This window comes from Salvelinus sp. IW2-2015, linkage group LG13 (genome assembly GCF_002910315.2).
Source record: "Salvelinus sp. IW2-2015 linkage group LG13, ASM291031v2, whole genome shotgun sequence".
NCBI lineage: Eukaryota > Metazoa > Chordata > Actinopteri > Salmoniformes > Salmonidae > Salvelinus > Salvelinus sp. IW2-2015.
The window spans coordinates 44,952,276-44,977,323 of NC_036853.1; the positions used below are offsets into that span (position 1 = coordinate 44,952,276).

General features: G+C 46.0%; 2 protein-coding genes and 2 pseudogenes across 3 annotated transcripts in view; all 4 read right to left on the bottom strand.

Annotated features, from left to right (window-relative positions):
- Positions 1-347: 347 nt before the first annotated feature.
- Positions 348-1,059, bottom strand: LOC139028505 (T-cell ecto-ADP-ribosyltransferase 2-like; annotated as a pseudogene).
- A 1,129-nt stretch (positions 1,060-2,188) lies between these two features.
- Positions 2,189-25,048, bottom strand: part of LOC111971567 (endonuclease domain-containing 1 protein) — a 23,203-nt gene continuing 343 nt past the window's right edge. Inside the window, exons 1-3 of one of the 2 annotated variants that reach the window (XM_023998407.2) lie at positions 4,577-4,690; positions 3,590-3,958; positions 2,189-3,258 (exon numbers count right to left, since the gene is read on the bottom strand). In XM_023998407.2, the coding sequence (XP_023854175.1) occupies positions 2,677-3,258; positions 3,590-3,949 (942 nt within the window). In that variant the 5' untranslated portion in view covers positions 3,950-3,958; positions 4,577-4,690 and the 3' untranslated portion in view covers positions 2,189-2,676. Of the gene's footprint in view, positions 3,259-3,589; positions 3,959-4,576; positions 4,691-25,048 lie in introns of those variants that run through there. The other variant, XM_023998408.2, reaches the window with a different exon arrangement.
- On the bottom strand, positions 21,139-22,379 carry LOC139028506 (T-cell ecto-ADP-ribosyltransferase 2-like; annotated as a pseudogene).
- LOC111971568 (endonuclease domain-containing 1 protein-like) lies at positions 23,467-25,044 on the bottom strand (the record flags this gene model as incomplete). The annotated part of the gene is made up of 2 exons (XM_023998409.2): positions 23,467-24,533; positions 24,865-25,044. Coding segments are annotated over 2 exons (759 nt in total), but the record flags the coding sequence as incomplete, so codon positions are not given.

A 25,048-nucleotide genomic window follows, 5' to 3' on the forward strand; every position in this document is an offset into this window, starting at 1 on the left:
ATTTGACAAATATCTATTTTGTTAGATCAGATTGGTTGAATGTGCGTCCTTCTATCCCCCACGGTCTGCGTTCCATTGACTTCTTTACCACATCTATTWKCATTCAACACTTTAGTTTATCAGAGATGATCAGTCCTGGTGATCAGGGAGATAGAGAGAGATACAACCACAAGAACAGACAGGCTACTGCCAAGCCATTGAGTAGAGGAGCCTTTGGGGGTGATTGATGGAGGACTCGTACTTGTAGGAGATATGGTGAGACAAAGAGACATAGACACACTTTCATTCTCCAAAGAATAAGGTAGACATTTTAAAAACAATTGACTCTTGTGTCGTCTACACCTGTTTGGTAGTTTAATGTTGTCATATCTTTTCGTTTACATAACCTGKCCTCAYCTGGGGAAGAGGTAACAGTCGCGGATGCTGTCAATGCTGTGAGTCCTTGAACTTGTSAAAACGATCTCTCTGTACTCGTGATCTTTATTTCTTACATTGTTTACCTCAGTCACCCTAAACACCTCTGCTGGGGATATCAGCTGATCAATGCTGTCTGARAAGCAAGTGTACTCATCAATGTTGACTACAGTGCAGGAARTRATGTTGAAAAGGATCCCACTGTCTGAAGCAGCTTCCTCCGCGTCGGAACGTTTGGCCTTGGTTGTGGTAAACCTCCCAAATCGCACTTCTGACCCTACTTGTGCCTCATAYTYTTTGCTTGAGCCACGAAACACAGTTTGGCAGTTCTGTATTCAAAAGCTTYATGGCATCCATTAGCAGGAAGTGGAGGGATTTGAACCGGAAGTCGCCGTTGTAGACATTGACATTCCCACTGCATCGTTTAATCTTTCTGAACACATTTCCCCCATGTCCATAAGCCACCAATGCATCTGTGTGTTGCTTGACACCTCCCGGGATTAATTTTGTACACTGCTTTGCCTGCCAGGCAGAACGMTACTCTATACTGCCTTTCAGTTCTTCTTCCAGCAGACCCCCTTCCACAACCTTCTTCAGCATCTGCTCCCGACACTGGTCATCCACGGCATTAGGAACCATGTCCATTACCTTTGCCTGACATGCTGACCGCACGCGACGCGAGCGGTGCAAAATAAATGTACAATCAATCTCCTGACTGGAGGAGGAAATAACAAACAAAATGGTATCATTTTTCCCCCTTATAACGTAGTTTGTGTTGGCAATGGGCCTAGTGCAGTTTTACCAAGCCGCGCAATGGTTGTCAGTAGTGATTTAGGGTTTTGGTGTTTTGGATATAAAAAAATCTAGATGGAATGAACAAACATACAGAGTCAGACTCTGGGAGTTGGACAGATAATAGTTGTGTAACAATGGCACTGCATAGAGCAACAATATACATTACACATTTTACTAATCAGTTTCGGTTTTAATTAGAGTAGATGGGAATGAAATAGAATCGACTGAGTTGTTCGACTGAATCATGAATCGAGGCATCTCTATCTGTGACACAGTTGGCCAGTAATACCTTAATTGGGGAGGACAGGCTCATAGTAATGGCTGGAACGAAATTAATGGAATGGTATCGAACACATTAAATACATGATTTTAATGCGTTTGATACCATTCACCGCATTCCAGACATTATTATGAGCCGTCCTCACCTCAGCAGCTTCCTGTGATGCTATGGCATTTCTGTCTGCAACGTTCCACAACATTTGCATACTGCTCATGGCCCAGTGTGTAGCCTTTTTATACTCCAGGGTTTCACAAACTTGGTTCTGGGATCCCGCCYGGGTGCACGTTTTGAAACCACTGTGTAGTGCGATGGCAAAAAAACTAAATGTGCACCCAAGAGGGGCCCCAGGACCGAGTTTGGGAARCCCTGTTATACTCCTTCCCAGTTTATGTACTTAATCGACCACGAGAGGTTACCGAGACCCAATGTCCACCCACAGTATTGCTGCYTTCATCCAATCTCTTTTGACAAAAAGTACCAACCAGTTCACAGACAGTATGTGGAAAATATTTCTATATTTATGTCGATGTATACATTTCATCCTTCCACAATTTGCATTGCAAGTCAAGCTTTATTGGGTTAAAGATTCATAGCAACAAGCATTCGCAAAGAGTTGAGAGCGCAACTCTGTGTGACAAAACAATCAAACATATACTTTACTCTTATACACATCTAGATGTGTATAAGAGACAGGCGCAACTCTGTGTGACAAAACAATCAAACATATACTTTACGAAGAATTATTATGAGCCGTCCTACGGACCTGTTTTTAAATTGTTTTTAAATTGTAATACATTTTATGCACAAATTTGATAAATAGGATCATATTTATGGTCAGGGATTTGTTTAAAATATTGATGTAGCCTAAATCAGGGGTTTTCCTTCTTCTCAGGGACCCCCAGCCATTCCTTGTATTTGAACTATTCCACAGTTAGCACACCTGACTCAACTAATARTCAAGCCATTGAATAGGTGAATCAGATGAGCTAAATTGTGAAACATCTGGAGGTCCCCGAGGAGAGGTTTGAAAGCCACTGACCTACATCAATATAATCTATAGGTTCAAAAACATCATTATACAGTAGGCCTATACTAAACAGTAACAACAAACGTAAGAGCCTAAGCATTAATTAAAAATCCAAAACAATCAYACCAGATATATTAGACACGTCCACATCTATGTTGGACTAACAGCCATTAAAAATGTTGAAATTGTTGTCAACATTCAGTAGCCTTCTAAGCTCAGTCTCAAGGTCTGTAACAGAGTTATACTCTGTAACAACACTGAGAGCTGTGTTAGGACCCAAGGCACCTCCAGACYTGAGAGGGTTGTCGTTGTTGTCGGTGCAGCAGTAGGCATTCCAGTAGTGACTCGGAACATTGACTCGCTYGTTCTGGTCTACCCACGTGTCGCCTGGGACCACCCCWGTCACCACATACATCTTACTACAGCCTRCACTCAAAWYAWCCTTCAGCMTCGTCTCATACYGGTTCCACGGCCCGGTGTTCATCATCCTGTCTTGCGGAGCTACGTTGGTATGGGTCATGGTGGCTTTGGAGGCTTCTCCTTCATGGTGTCCTGCGGGGTTTAGGTGCCCGCGGTCATACGAGCCAAAGTTGTCATCGAGAGCCTGACTCCAGCCCAGCTTGTATTTCCGTTGGTATTGTGGAGAGCGTTCTAAGCATTCATTGTTTTGGTTGTATTTCCCGATCTCACGCGAGGATTCTATCTTATCCATTTGCTCTGGTGGTAGGTCAGGATGCACAAGCTGAAAAATACAAACATTTACAAATTAGCCACTCCACTTCAAGCTTTGCGGTAGCAGTCAAATACAACTCATTGTTATTATTACTGGTATTCTAGGCTACTGCTATTTAGTTTGAAATTACAATATACGAAATAGTACCTTCTAGTGCTTATTGCATGAATACAATCATTTTCTAACCTGCTCTACAGCTAATGTCCTGTTCTACTGCAAATATTTGAACTAAACTAATGTGTTATATCATTCTGTAGTTGTGCCAGTCACATTAAATGGCTGCTGCACTGAATTTATAGGACATTTAAAAAAGGTGATAATGAAAATGAAATATGCAAACCTGTGGTTCATAATAAACTATGGACCCCTCTCTGCCAGGGACCCCTTCGATATCCATTTGATAGGCAGAGTACAGAGGGATCCTCCTGCCAYGGTCATACAGAGTGGCAAAGTAATAGTTGTTACCGTTTCTCTGACAGATGTATGCAGGAGAGGCAGCATTGTAAGCAGAGAGACATTTCGCAGGATTCACTAAGCCCTGTGTGTTGGGCTCGATCGGAGTGGGGAGAGCTATATTCAGACCAGACACTGGTGTCATTTTGAAGAAAGAATCTTTGCAGTTGTCGAAATTTGGAGCCACTTCCCCTCTGACCCCCAACAAGGAGAGGAGACCGAGGGACAAGAGGCACAGAGTCACCATGCTGTGCCACTGTGGAGAAAAACATCACAGATTAACCTATATTGCAATGTTACCTTTACATTATGACTGTTTAAGGTCACAATTAGTCACTAGAATCATCTCAAATCAGGTTATGAAAACCAAGTTCCTGAAACATTATAGTTCCTGTTTACTGTAGTTTCCCACCATCTAGAGGTTGACTTCCTGCTTCTCATTTCTGGTCAAAGGTTGCTAAATGATCATGTTGCTGTAAGGTTAATTATGCTATAATCATATACACTCCAAACATATTGTTCATTTGTCAGTTGATACTTTAGCAAATCTAATCAAATCAAATTGTATTAGTCAAATGCGCCGAATACAACAGGTTTAGTAGACCTTACAGTGAAATGCTTACTTACGAGCCCCTAACTGACAGTGCAGTTTCAAAAAATACAGATAAGAATAGCAGTATATTTCCTTAAGTGCATATCTTGATTGCATGACACATTAGTATTGTTTCTTAAGCTGCCACTAGCCTATTTAATTTCCTTGTATGAAATAGTTTTTGCTGTGCTTGATACAGAGAACCTTGCGCTATTGCATCGATTTTCGAAATAACCATAAGAAATTGAATATCCAAATAATTTGTTACATTTTCAATCTCACCTTCTGAACTTGTTTAACAGTCCTTTGAATTGTCTCACTCCCTTAGAGGTCTGTAGTTTCAGAGTAAACACTTCCTGTTACTCTCTAGATACTGTACATAATCTCTCTCTCTCTCTCTCTCACTCACTCACTCACACTTTTTCTTGCAATCTAGATCCATAATCATTATGCCTAATTCTATGTCATAAATATCTATATTTTTCTGCTCGGGATGTGCACGGTTATCRAATATCCGAATGGACGTTAGTATTCGATTACTTGTTTTAATAWWWWWWTTTTAAGACAAAAATGTATATGACTATTTTAACCCTGAAAAGGCTTTTTCTGAATTAAATTAAAATATCCATGTGACATTGTTACATACCCGGATATGCCATGACATTTCAAATGATTCATTTAATAAAAGTTTGACTCTTTAATGTAGTTTTTATGAAGTGCACGTGCGCCCCATAAAAAGACCAGTAGCCAACCAGAAGCCTTCAGGTGGAAATAAAAGTTAATGAAAAGTTAATGAAATGAGAAGGAGTAGGCTACAACGAGCAACCAAGGCTGTTGTTTTATCTGAATTGGTTTGGAGAGAAAGCGGATCCTGTGGCCTCAATTACAGTACGGTTCCTTCAGAATTGTTCACACCCTTTGACTTTTTCCAAATGTTGTTGTGTTACAGCCTGAATTTAAAATGCATTAAATTTAGATCACTGGCCTACACACAATAACCCTAACATCAAAGTTGAATTGTGTTTTTATATATTTTTTTATATATATATAAATGAATACAAAATGTCAATAAATATTCAAACCCTTTGTTATGGCATACCTAAATAAGTTCAGAGGTAAAAATGTACTTAACAAGTCACATAATAAGTTGCATGAACTCACGCTGTGTGCAATAAGAGTGTTTAACATGACTTTTGAATGACTACCTCATCTCTGTATCGAGTCTCTTGATTCAGAATCATGAACAAAGCCGTGCCTTTCGTGGATTACTTTCCTRACATCTACCCTGAGCGTAGAGCTGTCAACCCTGGCCTTGAGCCTAATCTGGTCAGGGTGATGATCAAGTCTGTCCTCTTTAACAGGCAGGAGGAGGCTCTTTTGTGCAGAGGGTTGGTGGTGCAGGCTCGAGATATCAAAATCTACACTACGGTACACTTCAAAGTTACTGGTATAGCTCCTGTTGTGGGTTATGACCTCGACTTAGTTTGAGATCAGGATGGTGAGGAAGAGACCTGGGAGCTGGTTGGTAGACATTGGTCTAAACATTTTGCTTCTGAGCCAGTGAACATCCACGTTCTCCATGATGACATTAAGCGGAAAGTAAATGCTCTCGTTTTCCCGCTTAAATGTATATCCTTGGCCAAAAAGTATGTAGAAACCGTCAGGGGAGCACTCACGTTTGGAGACTTCTGCCCGGACAAGGGCTACTACATTGCTCGAGACGGTAACACGCCTGCCCTATGATCCGATGTCATGTTCGGTAGGGTCTATTTCATATCCGCAAACAAGCTGAACCAGGTCCTCTCAGTCTCCGAACTCATCTATGATCACGACCTGTCTGAGGCTGAGACTAAGTTCTTTGACAGTAAACACGTAGCCTATTTCTACAAGGCAGCGTGTCTGGACATTGAGACCGTGTTTGACAAATCATACCAGGATATGTCCCTAAGATGCGACTCTTTCGCCTACAGGTTCCCCTACTGCACTGAGCGTATGGTTGAGGGCATGACAGAGTACAGGACTAAGCTGGTTCACACGCTAAACACTGGCAGGTCACAATTGCCAAAACATAGTAAGCACGTCTCTATCCCTACTCTATCTCCTGACATGCCAGGTCAGCAGCACGAGATAACCTGCATCTCTCTCGTGATCCTCAACTCTCACATACCCAAGACCTCACCCGCCCACCACAGAAAGAAGCTGATGGTTGTCTATAATAAATGTAAGGTAACAGACAACCATCACCCAGAGGCGGACCACGAACTAGCCAGGGGTGCCGGCATAGACGATGTCACAAAGATTATGTTTTACCCGTGCTCCGGAGAACTCACAGTCCTGGAGAAGATGATCCAACTGCTGTACAAGTACGGCATAGAACTCCTGTACGTGTTCAATGCCGAATTCAATGTGAGGGTGATCGAGCAGCATGTGCATTTCTACGCTGAATTGAACTACACCAAGTTCCGCGACGTCGTTACCCAGTAACGAGGCGCCTCGCTATTGCGAGCCTGGTACGGCCTCTTTGTCACCAGGACCCTGGCCGATGACATGGTACCTTTCTTCCAGTTTGAAAACGTACGTTACCTAGATATGTACAAGGAGATGCTGAAGAGCGTAGGCTCTCTGTTGCTCAATGGAACCTTGACCGAGTACAAGCTCCGACTGATATCTGTGCACATCGAAACGTTCAACAAAGAGAAGGCCAAGCTGGGCCACTTCAAGATGAACAGCTGCGGTATGAACATCATAGATCTTTACAGGATGGCGGGGACCAGAGATATAAAGTTTGCATGTACCAGCATGAAGTTGAACGACGTAGCACCCTTTGTCATCTCCAAGGTCAGGAAGCTACACAGAAAGGCCCCAAAGGACACCAGAAAGCTTTGCAAGCTGGCCGACATGGGTTACTCTAAAATGGATGAGATGATCAGACTCGGAGGTAAGAGTCTATTCGCCGTGCTCCTCTACAACTTGGTCGACTCACAGCTGTGCGCCAGGCTGGCTAAGGTTCTCAACCCAGTATCAGCTCTGTTCCATCGATGTAGGGCCACTCTCAATATAGACGTGGTGGTACACGGAAGAGGGGATAACTTTTGCGGCTTCGTGCAGAGCATTCACTCGGTTCAGATTCCTCAGCTCAAGTTTACACTCGGCACTCTCAGTCAAAGCAGGAACCCTGGGTATGGAATTGAACAGCCGCCTGCGATGGGATCCTAATCTAGCAGTGAGACGTGGAAAGGGGGAGCTGTATGTGACCCGCTCACGGGCCTACACTACTCGGGACCCGGTATGGGTCTGGAGCTGTCGTTTGACTTCTCCAGTATGTACCCCTCCATCATGTGCGCTCTCAACATCTCGCCTGAGACCACCATCCCCTGGCCTCCCGTGCACTTTCCCCACGATTTATCCGGTTGGGTGTGTTACAACTGGGAGGCTGAGGGGTTTGAGTACGCATCGCTCATTCTCAAGTACGACCAGACCCAAGGCTGCTTTATCCGTGCCCCGGGCATATTCTCTTCCTCTGTGGAGTACTATCTCAACCAGCGAGCTGAGTTCAAGAGGAAACTCAAGAACCCTGACATCAGCGAGGCCGAGCGGGTCTACTACAAGCTGCAGGAGGGAGAGTGTAAAGTCCTAGCCTAGCCAACTCCTTCTACGGAACATATCTGGTCATGGCAGGCAACAGATTGCCGTKGTAAACAACTGTGTGTCTACTTTCTACCGTCACCGCTTCCCCGTTGTCTACGGAGACACTGACAGTGTCATGGTCTCAGTTGGATACGGCCCCGGGGACCTTCCTGAAAGGGACGTGTCTGATGTAGACGTGCACAGAGAAGATACGCCCCGATCGGGGGAGACTGACATCAAACTACTCGAGAGCTTCGCCTGTAAGGCCCGGACGGCTGTGGGTGACATGTTTAAGAGGGCTGGCGCCCAGGTGCCTGCCTTTCTGGACTACGTGCACACTGCCTTGGTTGAGGACACTCTCGAGAGGATGTACGTGATAGGCAGAGGTAACACACACCAACATGTAGTCAGACCCGAAAGGAAGATTGACCAAGGAAGGATATCCTGTATTTGTGGCAAGAGTCCCTGGGTCCGAAGAGGTTGGACCTTTCGTCAAAGACAGGAGAGTCAAGCTGGAGTATGAAAACAGTTGCTCTGTCTACTGCCACATAGCTAAGAAGACCTACGAGGCTCTCAGTCACAACATGGACGACATGGGTGATCTGTCTTCGATCTCCGTAAAGGTCAGGGGGCTCTCGGCCTTCAAAAGTATACGCTCCCCTTGTGATTCTGCCATGACGGACACCTTCATAGCCTGCGTCATGAGGGGAGACTGCATCAAACTGGAGACTGACATGGTATCCTGCTTTTCCACCTCTCCCTGGCACCAGCTCAAGAACGGAGATGTAATCTTATACCTGGAGGGAACCGATCCTGGATGATCTCGGGCAGTGGTTAGACTTGCATCGAGCTAGCTCCTTTCTCACCTCTTACAGAGTGGACAATGTTATAACCTTGAAGCTGGACTCTGGTTTCTCTGCGGTCTCTACGACACTGGTTCCCGTGCGGGGCTACGGGTCTGCGTCGGTCGACACCGTCACAGGGAGAACATTGTACAAGGACTGGAAATACTGCATGAACCACAGAGACCTGCTAGCGTGCAAGGCATCTCAACTCATCGCGTCCAAGATGGCAGCAGAGTTCTTTCCTTGGAGCAGTCTCATCAAATCATCAAAGAACAAGCACTTTAGTCAACAACAAACGCTGGATCGCTTGAAGGTAGCCAACTCCAGTGTTAAAACGATCTACCTAGAAACTGTGAAGACGTGGCTACAGCGGATCACAGGACTCTCGGTCAAGCCCGTCGAGTGCACCGAGTATCATAAGTGTAACCCTTGCGAAGCAGCCTTCTACAGATACCCCTTGAACCTCCAGGCTAGCACAGGGTGTATCACGGCCATGTTCGGTGGATCGCTCATGTGCGAGGCCAAGCGTTCCGACTCAAGCAAGGTGCCTGACAGTGATAACGAGTATGATTGCGGATCCATTCAAGTTAGAGATGACAACTCGGAGGAGCATCTCGACCAGCCCCACAGAACCCCAATCGACTCCTTCTCGTACACGGAGATCATCTGCCACCCCTACCAGCCTTTCAACAAATGTTTCGCCAACTCCAGGGTGCTGATAGCTCACTACGCAGACTGTACCTTGGTCAACCGCTCAGGAAAGCTTTTGGCTCACTGCATTATAGTCTACTGCTTAGCCCGCTACATGTACAGTTCTGCTCTTGGCTCCCACAGCCTGGATGATTGCAAAGAGCACCTGCTCACCTCCGTCTCCTCAGTCAGAGAGAGGTTGAAGAGGGCAACCATGGCTTTCAACACGGTAATGAACAACTGCCCCAAACACATGATACCGGCCTGCGGTACTAGGGAGTTGGAGCACCTAAGGACAAACAGAGAGACTGTGGCTCGTCTGCCCGGTGAGAAACTCGAGGTCTGCGTCAATGTGATCACCGAGGACATGTCCCTACAGCCCCGTGATGTCTACAAGAATCTAAGCGCTTCGCTCGGGAAAAGGCTCACGGAAGCCATAGCGGAAGGCATACTGTCCCTTGTCGACAACGACTCTTGCTCTGACGCCTCCATCTCGCTTTCGGTGCCGACTGTCATGCTGACAGACGCGGGGATCGACTACTCCACTGGTAGGCTTTCAATAGTGAGAAGCGAGCTGTGCGAGAGGACTCTAGTTGACCTGGCAGGTCTTCTGTATCAGACTGTACTCATGTTGCAGATACACACCCCGGACTCGTTCAGCTCTGGGTCCGTCATGTACCCCGAGTCTGTTCTTTGCATCATGCCATACTTTTGTGCCGACGACAAAGTCATGCAAACCTGGATAGAGACCTTCAGGGAGAAGAAGTGGATCAAACCTATCCGGGCCAAGCTCGGAAAGAGGACACGTCCTCTCTCTGACCGCAGGGAGGTTACGTATCATTGCACAGGTTGTAAAAACTTCTACAAGGACCTGTTCACCAACAACATCCCCGGCCACAAGCTTATCCAGCGTGTCTACGGTGAGGACAAGAAGAGAAGGATAGGACGGTGTGTGAATGAAAAACGGTGGTTCTCGTGAGCCTGACCCGGCCCGGTCCCCATCTCCTCAACACTGCCACTACTCAACAGTTCCCTGAACCTAGATCGAGACGAAAAGCACCGTATATACGATTCCCTATACATGCATCGAGTAAACACCTGTGATATTACACCTTATCATCCCAAGCCCGGGTAAAGATGTATTTCAGTCAGAAGGAGAATGTGTTCACCCACACCATGAACAAGGTCAGTGAGGCACATCAGCCTGCCATGTTCAAGATCGACTTGCACGGACTCATACCCTTTGGAGACTGCAGCACTCTGTTCATCATTGACAACATGACAGTTACCGCATACAAGCAAGGCACCTTGGAGAAAATACTGGTCAAGTTCACAGTCCTCAATGACAACAAGACAAGGGTCCCGACTAATGATCCGGCTAAGCTTTCATCCGAGTGGAATGTTGACATCAACGGTGGTTCCTGTATCAAGATAGCTGGCACGGACACGGTGCCTTTTAATCGAACCCTATCTGTGTATGATGGGGACAACAGGCAGGCTCTCATCAATGTCTTAGCCTTCATGATGTCAAACAGCATCTGGGCCTCGGACAGAGCGAAAGGAGCTTTAGACGTTCTGGTCGCCTCTACCCAAGGGGAGTTTCAATTCACATGCGGCCTGTGTTCGACCATAGGCCTTGTCAGAGTTACGAAGAGACACAGTGGAACCTTTTCTTTCCCTCAATGTGCCGACAGCTACGTGTGCATACCGTCCCAGCAACTCAGCGCAGACAAGGACTATGATGCTCTCAGAAATGTCTCTTTTGCGATCTGCCTCCCTTGACAACCTTGGAATTCTACACCGAGTCACTCAGGAGATGGCAATGGCAACCCCGCGAGCCTTCCAAGACCTCGACTGTACATCTTTCCCTCCTAGACACATGTATGGGGGGGACATTGTCATCCCATATGCGGTGATGAAATACATTACCTCCCTGTACCAGACCATGAGCGAGTACGCGGACACCATTGCCATTGTAGACGACAACACGTCTCACATCAGAGTCTTGGTCGAGAGCCCCTCTGATAACATAGGTGAAATAACTGGACATCTCTCCATCACCATACTCTACGGATCAACACTCTCGGGTATATACACCAAACTCATCCATGGACTGAGGCTTGCGGAGGGATTTGAGGAAGATGCCTTTGACAGTCTTGCTACTGTCACACAGTTAAGCACCGAGGTGTTGATCAGGAGAACCCAGTTGAAGTTTATGTTGACTAATCATATGTCCTTAAATGATTGGTATAACTTTTACTATGGGGCAACATGTATGGGTTAACAACACTGGCGTGATATGTGCATTTGCAGGAGCACTATGTTATGCAGGAATGTTTCCTATGAATAAAAACAAAAACACACATCTTTGACTGACCATTCACTTGGTTTTATTAATGTCAATACCTAACATGGTCAACTCCACTCTAGTTGTAATGTCATTGTATAAAATAGTTTACAGACTATGTTATGAAAAGAGTTCACTATTCATATCCATAGCCTCGGCCTGGGTGCCTGGTTTGAAACCTTTGACACGGTGTGGACCATCTGACTCCTCTTGTGTCCTCCGATCGTACTCCATCCTTGTCATTGTCTCCACTCACGTTAGGGGGAAGGTCGTGGCACAAAAGTTAAATGTTTAGCCTTGATCATGTAGTCAATCAACTCTCGTATGGTGGAGTAGCTTGGGCCCACATCGAAATCCAGACCTATCGAACATGACCGTGTATGACAGTTTTTTCCCTGTTACAATGTTAAAGAGGTATCCAGCGCCGCGTTCATCCATGTAACATATTGCTGCAGCAGGATGGTTGTTGTCACTTTGCATATCCTCTAGGGTGTTTAACACGGCGGTGTGCTCAGATGCCCATCCGGAATTATTCTTTCGGGACATACCAAGAGACAGTCCCCACCATCCACTCTTTAGTAACTGTATCATGGTATGCATCTCTTCCACTACATTTACGAAAGGGAACTCCCTCTGACCACCAGGTATGGCTCTCGGGCTAGCCATCGGGTACCCTCCTGGGAATCTTCCAAACATGTCTTCTATCACTTGCGTAGGGTGACTGTATTCACAGTCTAGGAACTTGGTGCATCTGTACCTGCCTCCGGAGACGTATATGGCAAATGAGATAATGCCACATTCCTCTGTCTTCCAAATACATGAACACACTCCTCCAGGTGCCTCTCCAAGGTATGCCGCTATGGCAAAAGCTCCAACCTTTACCTCCGGTCTATTCAGGGAAGATATAATTTCTTCCTCCGAAACGGAGCCCCACCAGCACCAGCGCTCACCCAGCGACTTTACAAATGAACGCCATGTTCTCTCCAATATAGGCCAGTTGCCATACGTTACTTCCGTCCAAGCAATTTCGAAAAGACTTGATACTTCTTCCCCAGTGTTGAGACAGGCCAAATGATGTAGATCTGAAGAGCAGACCTTGCTATTTACCTGCTTCCCTGTAATATTCGGTTGGGTAAACACCCTGAGTTGTATAACAGATAGGCTTGGCTGAGTGCCCAGGGCTGAATAAACAACCAGAGTTGGAAGACTGGGCAAAGGGTAGATAAACCTGACAGGGGTGGAGAGAGTAAGTCTGTGTGGATACAACAGCCACAGTGTGATAAGTGGTAAATGGGTTGCTAACCACCTGTGTGGGATGTATTGTTAATGGCTGGATATAGAGACACGCTTGGATGCAACTGTAAAGGCTAGAAACCACTGAATGGACTCTTGTTTGATAACCCAGACATGCTTGGATGAAGCGGTACTGGGTGGAAAGCCCAGCCATAATCTTTGGGTGGAACAATGTTCATGTCCTCTATCTCTTTGCATATTGACCGGCCTGTATGAAGTGGTTGAGATGGGGTGGAGTTTCCATCTCTCATTTTCTCCTGATCGGTCCTGCTACATCTTTCACCATCCTGCTCCTGCAGAGCTCTTGCAGTGTAGGAAGGGGTCTTGGTACAAAGGTCACCTTTCCAACCTTGCTCATATAGTCCAGCAAACGTGCCATGGTGTTGAAGTGTATAGCTGTGTCAATCACGGTGTTGACTACTACATCTTTTACAAGCACAAACCCGTACTTATCAAAGGTTACCTTGTATGTGTTGCCTTTAGCGGTTACAAGTTCGAAGAGGTATCCAATGTCGTTGTCGTCCATACGACAGATTGCTGCAGCCGGATTGGGGTATTCCTCTTCCATCTTTTGTAGGTCCTGTATCACTTCAATGTGCTTGTATGACCCTGGGGAACTGCCCGTTAGAATTCCCCACCATGCATGCTTCAGTAGCAGTTTCATTTCACGCATCCCTTCCACCGCAAGTGTGCCAGCCGAATTGTTCGGCCCATCGGGTATGTCTCTCGGTCTAGCCATCAAGTAACCTTCTGGGACTGCTTCAATCACATCCTCTATCATCGCAACAGGTTCACCTCTTTCCCAGTCTACGAAGTCCGTGCATTTGTAATAGCCTCGGGTGACGTATATAGCAAATGGGATCAGGCTATTGTCAGGGCTCTTCACCATACCTGAACACACACCTCCGGGCATGTCACCAAAGTAGGCCGCGATGGCAATAGCTCCTACAGTAACTTCGGGTCTATTTAGGGATGATATTAGCTGCTCTTCAGGGGGCGGAACCCCACCACTTCTCACCCAGCCATTCTAACAGTGGAAACCACGATCTGTTCAATAGAGGCCAGTTGCCATATTCATGTCGGTAAGAGACACGGAGTGAATTGAATTGTCTTCCGTTTACATAGGCCATCGTCCAAACCCGTACCTATTTCGCTATATGTGTGTAATTGGTATCATAGTAAGCAATGGTAAGTACTATGTAATTGAAAGCATACCCCAACCCGCACACAGTCAATAACCCCAGGGAAAGGACCTCATGTTTCTAACTGTAAAGGCTGTCGTCTTCCTCGTCTGAGGAAGATAAGTTAGAAGGATCGGAGGACCAATGCGCAGCGTGGTAATTGTTCATCTTACTTTAATAAAGGTGAACACTCAAAATACAAAACAACAAAAGTGACAACCGAAACAGTTCTATCTGGTGCAGACACACAAAGACTGAAAACAACCACCCACAAAACCCAACACAAAACAGGCTACCTAAATGTGGTTCCCAATCAGAGACAACACAAAACACCTGCCTCTGATTGAGAACCATATCAGGCCAAACACAGAAATAGGAAAACATAGAAATACAAACATAGACTGCCCACACCAACTCACGCCCTGACCATACCAAATAAAGACAAAACAAAGGAAATAAAGGTCAGAACGTGACACTAACTGTTTTTGCTAGGGAGGTGGCTAGTGGCTCCTCAGGATGCTGCTGAGATGTCGCTCTCTGAACAGCTTACACAGGCGCAACGCCTGTCCCTAACCGTAACCCAACCATGGAATATCGTTTGACCTTGACACCTACTGCAACTGTCACGTTTACCAGCCAATTATAGACCTCTATCGCCTTACCTCAAGCCATTGTGCATTTCAGAATTGTAATGATGTCAGAGGACAGTGGTGTAGAAACTGACAACAGCGAGCTGAGCCTGGTAAGATACACACATGATTATATCATACGCTATACACAACTTGTTCATAGACCATGCTAACCTAAGTCATTTAACTTGTACTGATTCTGACCCTCATCTCCACTCCACAGGCATCTACCGTTACCCTGAACCGTTCTGTATGTACTCGGCTTGATTGAGACTGACTATGTTTCATGTCCTTTCATTCACTGTTGAAAAAGTATATACCATGTGTATGTGATTTATATCCCATGCCTTTAATACACATTCAGGAGAGCGATTACATACTATCGTCTGACGACGAGGGACCTAGGAACCCTGTCTTGGAACAAGAGCGTCCACTGCTGCACCCAGAGGTCCTCAACCATGCACAGCCTGAGCAGCCTCAACCTCACCTGGCATTACCTCCTCTCACCCAGCTGAACAATGCAGACGAGGCCATGGTAGATATGGTAGTGTATACTGTGATTACACTTTGCTTGTGTCTATGACATCTTGGTAATGTGATTATTCTCTTTCTCGCAAGGATATGGCCGATGATGAGGAGGGAGATGACTAGGTGGCAATCTATGGAGGCCTAACTATACCAACCCCTCTTATTCCTTTATGTTTGCAATAGAGGTTGTGTTCTTTGAAAATTAATGCTGTCACTATGTTCTGCTTTAGGTATGGATGTATTGAAATGTACTATGTCAATAAATGTGACTGGATATTCCTTCTCTGAACAATATTGTCTTTATTCACACATGGATATGGACATTGAATACTACACCACAAGCACTTTGTAATGGCACATGTACCAAGCGATATGACAGTGATCACATACGCTATCCACCTATATCTTTACTAATCTATACAGTGTGTGTGGCATATCTGACACCTGGTTGTCCTCACAGGTCTTCATCCTCAAGGATCTGGTTCATTGTTCGGTTTACAAATATTACCCTTTCAAGGCTGCTGGTGTGGGACAGTACACTTGTTATCTCTGATAAGCGTGCACCTGTCCCAATCGTAAAACCCAAGTTATCAAACGCCACCTTGAATCTCTTTCCCTTGGCAGTTACAATAACAAACAGGTATCCCAGACTGTCCTCATCCATATAATGGATTACGGCAGCTGGGTTGGTGTACATGTTTGTCTTCATTCGTAGAAGCTCTATCACTTCACCATGCGGTAGGGACATTTCCAAACTGAGGAATGCAGCTCCCTACCATGAGCCTTTCATCACTTTTAGCATGTAACACATCTCGTTCACTATATGTGTCATAGCAAAGTATTTGGGGTTATGAGCCATTCCCCTGGGTCTACGTAGCAAGTGTCCTTCTCCCAGTTTACGGACCAGAACTTTCATAATGTCAATAGGAGTTGAAAATAGACCTTGTACCATGTCAGTGCAGATGTACCTGCCTCGACTAATAACAACAGTAAAGGTCACGACTGCATCCTCTGTCTTCACCATAATCGAACACACTCCTCCTTGCATGCCACCGAAGTGTGCTGWGATGACAATGTCCCCTGGGCGAATCTTAGCTGTATCCATGAACGCGACAATCTGCTCTTTAGAGACCGATCCCCACCAGCGCTCAACCAGCCATTCTAGGAATGAATTCCATGATCTGTTCAGTATAGACCAATTAAGGCTGCTTTGCATCTGCTGTTGCTTTCTTGACTCCTCCACAGCTGGAACCGTGTCGTGACCCTTGTCACAGTAAACTTGTACCTTGTTACCCTCTTCATTAGATACTTCGTCGCGGTCCACCACCGCGACGACCTCTACATCGTACACTACTTCACAGTCCACCATCTCGTCGTCAACCTCTTCACCGTAGACCTCTTCGCAGTACACCACCTCTTCGTGGTCAACCTCTTCTTCACTGTCGACATCTTGGATGTGGACCTCGTAGTCTGAAACCTCAGAATCGTAAACGTCGTAGTCCACAAGACTTTCGGTTGAATGGTACTGGGGACTAGTTTCAGCCTCCTAGTCTCTGGTATTCTCCATGTCAGCACCGGGAGTATCTCGGTTATGTGTATAGTCCTCTTGCCAGTGTCCTTGATAATCATCACACATCCAATCCTCGTAGTCACTTGACCTTGGAACCTGAAGACCTAACGGCTTGCGGTATACCGCTGTTCACAATCTCATAAACCTTACAGTACCCATAACAAGATTGAGTCTGAGGCCTCTTGACACAAACAACTGTCTCATAATGGTTCCGACTATTCTCCAAATATATGCCCTGCCTAGAGACCTGTAAACCGTTAGATCTGTATTCAATCCAACGGTTACTCTGACACTGAACGGTAACACATTCTCAGAATGGTCCTATACATATGTTGTTTGCTCTGTAGCTGCTGCACCACAGCATTTCGAATTGGTTCATGGTACTCCTCTGTACCACATAGCGCTTCACTGACCGCTCTGAAGAAACAATTTCCGTCACCTTTTATTTTCACATTCTTACACGGAGCACCTAACACACCAGACGCAGTATGACTGAGAGACCTCTTCTTGCACTGCACCTTCAGCCTCGTGCACAACTGGGCATCTTCAGCTGTAATAGGGTTGAACTGCAGCTCTCTRCATGTGCTGCCACTAACAAAGCAAACGTCTGAGTCATCGCTACTGTCATCCCCCTTTGCTTTATTACAATATCTGAGTGTGTCTAAAGACTCTGATTTAGGATGTGCCATTATACACTCTTCTGCTTTGGAGTGTCATTAGTGTAGTCATTAATATATCGCTTTGGGCCCTATTGTCAATGAACCATACTTCTGCAGAGACTGAGTCATGGTAGGGCGGACCTAAGAACTCGTCATCAATCACACAGAGCTTGACAGAAGCCACCGGAGCCTATACTGGCTTCCATGCTTGCTCAACGTCATGGGTTGTGTCAATGATACCACTACACTTAACACTATAGACATGGTTATGGTTTATAATGCTGTTGAATGACATTAAAATGAAATTATGGTCACACAAGCAAATGTCAAGTGCTACCAATGTATTTTATTGACAACGAGGTCCACAACACCATCTTACCAAATTAATACAATATAACAATTCAACTGTTAGGATAATTACATCTCCCCCATACTTTCTCGAAGCAGTGTCAGATTCAGTGAGACCGAAGCCGGGTCCATCATCCTCACATCTTCAGTCTTCAGTACACTGAGACCCAGGGAATGTAGTCTGGCGCCAGTGCTCACTTCGTATCCGGTACAGTCCACAGGACAGGCTGCGTAGTAAGGCCGATCTACCACGGCTGTTCCGAGTCCATCCATGTATCGTCCAGATGCACAGGTCAACAAGATCCGTAGACCTGCCTTGTATTGTGATCCACTGGCTATTAGAGACTGAGTAGACGTTGTCTTCCAGTTAAACACCACAGAAAACACAGAGACGTCAGGCTTGCCTTTACCGTAGTAGCGAACTAGAGTGATAGGCAGACATCTCCCATCAAGTTTATACACTTGGTACTGTTTCATCAATGTCACCCGGCAAGTAACGTTCCATGTGTCATATTCCCTACAAATGTCCCCATAGCAATAATCTTTGTTTACCCCAATGAAGTCAGGTATAGAGTGGTCACTCGAACCACCTTGGATAGCCCGGGCCACTCCAGATCTACCTTTTAACAGAGGGTTGTCAAACTCAGGTCCTCCATTCACAACCCTGTGTTCTCTGTCAAACTCAGGTCTCCCATCCATAGCCCGATATTCTCCGTCAAGATCAAGTCCCCCATCCATACCCGGATAATCTCCGTTAAACACAGGTTCGTCACTGTTGCCACTGTGCTGTCCGTACAGATGCACACATAGATACAAAGGCATTGCTGCAACAAAGATGAACAGGTTAGCCGTAACATTCATGCTGAATATAGCTGATACTTCTTTCCCAGTGTTAAGACATGTAAACTGTTGTAACAACCCAACCTGATATTTAGGTACTTCCCTGTAGTAGTAAGTTGGATACAATAGCGACTGTTGGATATGGGTGGACACTAGCGGGAGGTCCTGCCTCAAAACTCACATCCTGGACATTTCACAGACAGGACACTCTGTGATTTCCAGCAGTCTGTCCTCCGTGTGCCCTTGGGCCCCGTGTGAGTTTGGGTATTGATTTAAAAAACGCCCCCCCCCCCCTCCTACAATATCTTCCCTGTGTTGTGGACATTGTGCCGTTGGGTATGTTTGTTATCCCTCCCGTCGTCCTCGTATTGTGTCTAGACCCCGCGTCCTCCGGGTCAGCCTGTCCCGTATTGGCTAAAGGCCCAATGGGCGCAAGTGTGACAGTATGCGTGTGAACAGCCTTTGCAGATGTATTTCTTACACCTGCAGCACACCGTGTGTGTCTTGGTCCTTCTTGGGTGGGCAGAGCTGACACCTCTTCCTCTTACTTGCCCCGGTGGCCGGGCCAGCGGCGGGCTCCTCGCGCTGTTGATCACGAGCTGCCGTAGCACCCTGTAGGACTTTGACGAGCGCTGACGCCGCTTTGGTGCGGGGGAGATGCTGCCTTCTTTGGATCAGCGGCTTGACGAGCGCCTTTCCGACCGCTCAGTCCCGTTGTCAGATCGAGGACGACGCGCATCCCCTGGTTCTTCTCGGGGCCTCCGCTGGCCGCCTTACCGGTGTACACTTGCATCTTACAAGCGTAGCTGGACTTGGCGTCGCAGGCCACCCACGACTTGATGCCGTATTTCGCCGGCTTGCTGGGAATGTACTGACGGAAAGGACAGCGGCCTTTGGCAAGGGGAGAAGAGATTAGCGTCATGACTTGTTCATTGGGGTAAATGAGTGCTATGCTACACGCACACGCACACACACACACACACACACATACACACACACATACGCACAGTACCTCTGAATGGGACCAGTTGCTCGTCCACCGTCACCTCGGGCCCCGGGTTGTAGAGGGCCGGCAGCCGCTCCTGCCACAGATCCCAGACGTCTCGTATGGCTGCGAGTTTGTCCGTGGCGAGTTTGGCGGGCCTCGACTGGCGATCGTCGAATCGCAGCAGCCTCGAGTACCTGTGAAAGACCTTGAGCGGCATGGTGGCTCGGAACACGGTCCTGCCGCTCTCGGCGTCCCACAGGCTAGCCGCGGCCTCGCCTCGGGACCTGTAGACGCCTGCTAGGATCAGCAGCCCTACGTAGGCTCGCAGGTCCGTGGCGTCCATGGCTCGCCAGCCGTCGCCGTATTTTCTGGCCCCGTGCAGGTTTGTAATTTCCAGATTTATCCTTTCTATCGCCGGTGTGACAAACAGGTGGAAGGTGGACGCGATGTCGCGGGTGCGCAACGCAGCGTAGGCCGTGGGGCCCGGAGTCTCGCCCGGCGTGGCAGATCGCACTGGCCCTGCGGAGGCGGCCGTAGGCCATGGGGGACCATTCGATTTTGCCGTTTTTCGACAGCAACGTCTCCCTTAGGTCCGGAGCCGAGGAGATCTCTTCCTCACGTTGGTCCTCCTGCTCGTCCTCGCGTTGGTCCTCGTGTCGGGCCTCGTGCTCGTCCTCGGGGGCTTCCTCGGGGTCTTCCTCAGAAGAGGGAGAAGAAGCATTGTCGACCTCGTGGCCCTCGGGATTGTATTCCTCCCCGTCTTCGTCTTCTGAAACCTCTTCCTCCTCCTCCTCCTGGGAATCTGAGTAATCTTCTTGGTCCACGCTGGACAAGATCTGTTCTAGAACCTGCACGGCCGTGAAACGCGCGGCCATGGCCGCTCAGGTCCACTGATCGGGTCCACTGAGCCGCGGGGAAGAGCGCACTTTGCACGGGTGGGGCGCCGGTCACTTTGTGCGCCGCTGACAATGTTAGTATCCTCTCTATGTGCCAAGCTTATAGAGACATAACCCAGGAGAATTGAAGCTGTAATTGCTGCAAAAGGAGGCTCTACAAAGTATTGACTTTGGGGGGGTGAATAGTTATGCACGCTCAAGTTTTATGTTTTTTTTGTCTTATTTATTGTTTGTTTCACAATAACAAATATTTTGCATTTTCAAAGTAGTACACATGTTGTGTAAATCAAATGATACAAACCCCCCAAAAATACATTTTAATTCCAGGTTGTAAGGCAACAAAATAGAAAAAATGCCAAGGGAGTGAATACTTTCGCAAGCCACTGTATGCTACCAGTTATATGAATGTGAGTTAGCATTTAGCAGTCACTTCTTCTAAACCTGAAAAGGGACTACTTCTAAATGTTATGCAGCGAAAACAGACAAATATATCCAAATCAGACTTTAGTAAGCACATTGTGGGCATGTTACAATCCCTCAAAACTGACAATTTGACAAATATCTATTTTGTTAGATCAGATTTGTTGAATGTGCGTCCTTCTATCCCCCACGGTCTGCGTTCCATTGACTTCTTTACCGCATCTATTAGCATTCAACACTTTAGTTTATCAGAGATGATCAGTCCTGGTGATCAGGGAGATAGAGAGAGATACAACCACAAGAACAGACAGGCTACTGCCAAGCCATTGAGTAGAGGAGCCTTTGGGGGTGATTGATGGAGGACTCGTACTTGTAGGAGATCTGGTGAGACAAACAGACAAAGACAGACTCTCATTCTCCAAAGAATAAGGTAGACATTTTAAAACCACTTGATGCTTGTGTCGTCTACACCTATTTGGTAGTCTAATGTTGTCATATCTTTTCGAACACTTATATAGCCTGGCCTCACCTGGGGAAGAGGTAACAGCCGCGGATGCTGTCAATGCTGTGAGTCCTTGAACTTGTCAAAACGATCTCTCTGTACTTGTGATCTTCATTGCTTACATTCTTTACTTCAGCCACCCTAAACACCTCTGCTGGGGACATCAGCTGATCAATGCTGTCTGGGAAGCAACTGTACTTATCCATGTTGACTACAGTGCAGGAAATAATGTTGAAAAGAATCCCATTGTCTGTAGCAGATTCCTCCGTGTCAGAACGTTTGGCCTTAGTTGAGGTAAACCTCCCAAATCCACTTCTGACCCTACTTGTGCCTCATACTTTTTGCTTGAGCCACAAAACACAGTTTGGCAGTTCTCAGTCTTCAAAAGCCCCATGGCATCCATTAGCAGGAAATGGAGGGATTTGATCAGGAAGTCGCCATTATAGACATTGACATTCCCAACCTGAGTCTCCACTGCATTGTTGAAAATCTTTCTGAACACATTTCCCCCATGTCCATAAACCACCAATGCAGCCGTGTGTTGCTTGACGCCTCCCGGGATTAATTTTGTACACGGCTTTGCCTGCCAGGCAGAACGATACTCTATACTGCCTTTCAGTTCTTCTTCCAGCAGACCCCCTTCCACAACCTTCTTCAACATCTGCTCCCGACAGTGAGTGTACTGGTCATCCACGGCATTAGGAACCATGTCCATTACCTTTGCCTGACATGCTGACCAAAATAAATGTACAATCAATCTCCTGACTGGAGGAGGAAATAACAAACAAAATGGTATCATTTTTCCCCCTTATAACGTAGTTTGTGTTGGCAATGGGCCTAGTGCAGTTTTACCAAGCCGCACAATGGTTGTCAGTAGTGATTTAGGGTTTTGGTGTTTTGCCTGATATAAAGAAATCTAAATGTAATGAACAAACATAGTTGGACAGATAAGAGTTGTGTAACAATGGCACTGCATAGGGCTACAATATGCATTACATATTTTACTAGTCAGTTTTGTTTTTTATTAGAGTAGATGGGAATGAAATAGAATCGACTGAGTTGTTCGACTGAGTCATGCATCGAGGCATCTCTATCTATGACACAGTCGGCCAGTGATACCTTAATTGGGGAGGACAGGCTCATAGTAATGGCTGGAACGGAATTAAWGGAATGCTATCGAACACATCAAATACATGATTTTAATGCGTTTGATACCATTCACCGCATTCCAGCCATTATTATGAGCCGTCCTCACCTCAGCAGCTTCCTGTGATGCTATGGCATTTCTGTCTGCAACGTTCCACAACATTTGCATACTGATCATGGCCCGGTATGTAGCCCTTTTATACTCCAGGGTTTCCCAAACTCGGTTCTAGGATCCCGCCTGGGTGCACGTTTCGAAACCACTGTGTAGTGCGATGGCAAAAAAACTAAATGTGCACCCAAGATGGGCCCCAGGACCGAGTTTGGGAAACCCTGTTATACTCCTTCCCAGTTTATGCACTAAATCGACCACTAGAGGTTACAGAGACCCAATGTCCACCCACAGTATTGCTGCCTTCATCCAATCTCTTTTGACAAAAAGTACCAACCAGTTCACAGACAGTATGTGAAAAATATTTCTATATTTATGTCGATGTATACATTTCATCCTTCCACAATTTGCATTGCAAGTCAAGCTTTATTGGGTTAAAGATTCATAGCAACAAGCATTCGCAAAGAGTTGAGAGCGCAACTCTGTGTGACAAAACAATCAAACATATACTTTACTCTTATACACATCTAGATGTGTATAAGAGACAGGCGCAACTCTGTGTGACAAAACAATCAAACATATACTTTACGAAGAATTATTATGAGCCGTCCTACGGACCTGTTTTTAAATTGTTTTTAAATTGTAATACATTTTATGCACAAATTTGATAAATAGGATCATATTTATGGTCAGGGATTTGTTTAAAATATTGATGTAGCCTAAATCAGGGGTTTTCCTTCTTCTCAGGGACCCCCAGCCATTCCTTGTATTTGAACTATTCCACAGTTAGCACACCTGACTCAACTAATAGTCAAGCCATTGAATAGGTGAATCAGATGAGCTAAATTGTGAAACATCTGGAGGTCCCCGAGGAGAGGTTTGAAAGCCACTGACCTACATCAATATAATCTATAGGTTCAAAAACATCATTATACAGTAGGCCTATACTAAACAGTAACAACAAACGTAAGAGCCTAAGCATTAATTAAAAATCCAAAACAATCACACCAGATATATTAGACACGTCCACATCTATGTTGGACTAACAGCCATTAAAAATGTTGAAATTGTTGTCAACATTCAGTAGCCTTCTAAGCTCAGTCTCAAGGTCTGTAACAGAGTTATACTCTGTAACAACACTGAGAGCTGTGTTAGGACCCAAGGCACCTCCAGACCTGAGAGGGTTGTCGTTGTTGTCGGTGCAGCAGTAGGCATTCCAGTAGTGACTCGGAACATTGACTCGCTCGTTCTGGTCTACCCACGTGTCGCCTGGGACCACCCCAGTCACCACATACATCTTACTACAGCCTACACTCAAATTAACCTTCAGCATCGTCTCATACTGGTTCCACGGCCCGGTGTTCATCATCCTGTCTTGCGGAGCTACGTTGGTATGGGTCATGGTGGCTTTGGAGGCTTCTCCTTCATGGTGTCCTGCGGGGTTTAGGTGCCCGCGGTCGTACGAGCTAAAGTTGTTGAGAGCCTGACTCCAGCCCAGCTTGTAGTTCTGTCTGTATTGTGTAGAGCTTTCTCTGCAGGCATTGATTTGGTTGTATGTCTTGATCTCACTCAAGGATTCTTTCTTATTCATTTGCTGTGGTGGTAGGTCAGGATGCACAAGCTGAAAAATACGAATATTTACAAATTAGCCACTCCACTTCAAGCTTTGTGGTAGCAGTCMAATACAACTCATTGTTATTATTACTGGTATTCTAGGCTACTGCTATTTAGTCTGAAATTACAATATACGAAATAGTACCTTCTAGTGCTTATTGCATGAATACAATCATTTTCTAACCTGCTCTACAGCTAATGTCCTGTTCTACTGCAAATATTTGAACTAAACTAATGTGTTGTATCATTCTGTAGTTGTGCCAGTCACATTAAATGGCTGCTGCACTGAATGTATAGGACATTTAAAAAAGGTGATAATGAAAATGAAATATGCAAACCTGTGGTTCATAATAAATTATGGACCCCTCTCTGCCAGGGACCCCTTCGATATCCATTTGATAGGCAGAGTACAGAGGGATCCTCCTGCCACGGTCATACAGAGTGGCAAAGTAATAGTGGTTACCGTTTCTCTGACAGATGTATGCAGGAGAGGCAGCATTGTAAGCAGAGAGACATTTCGCA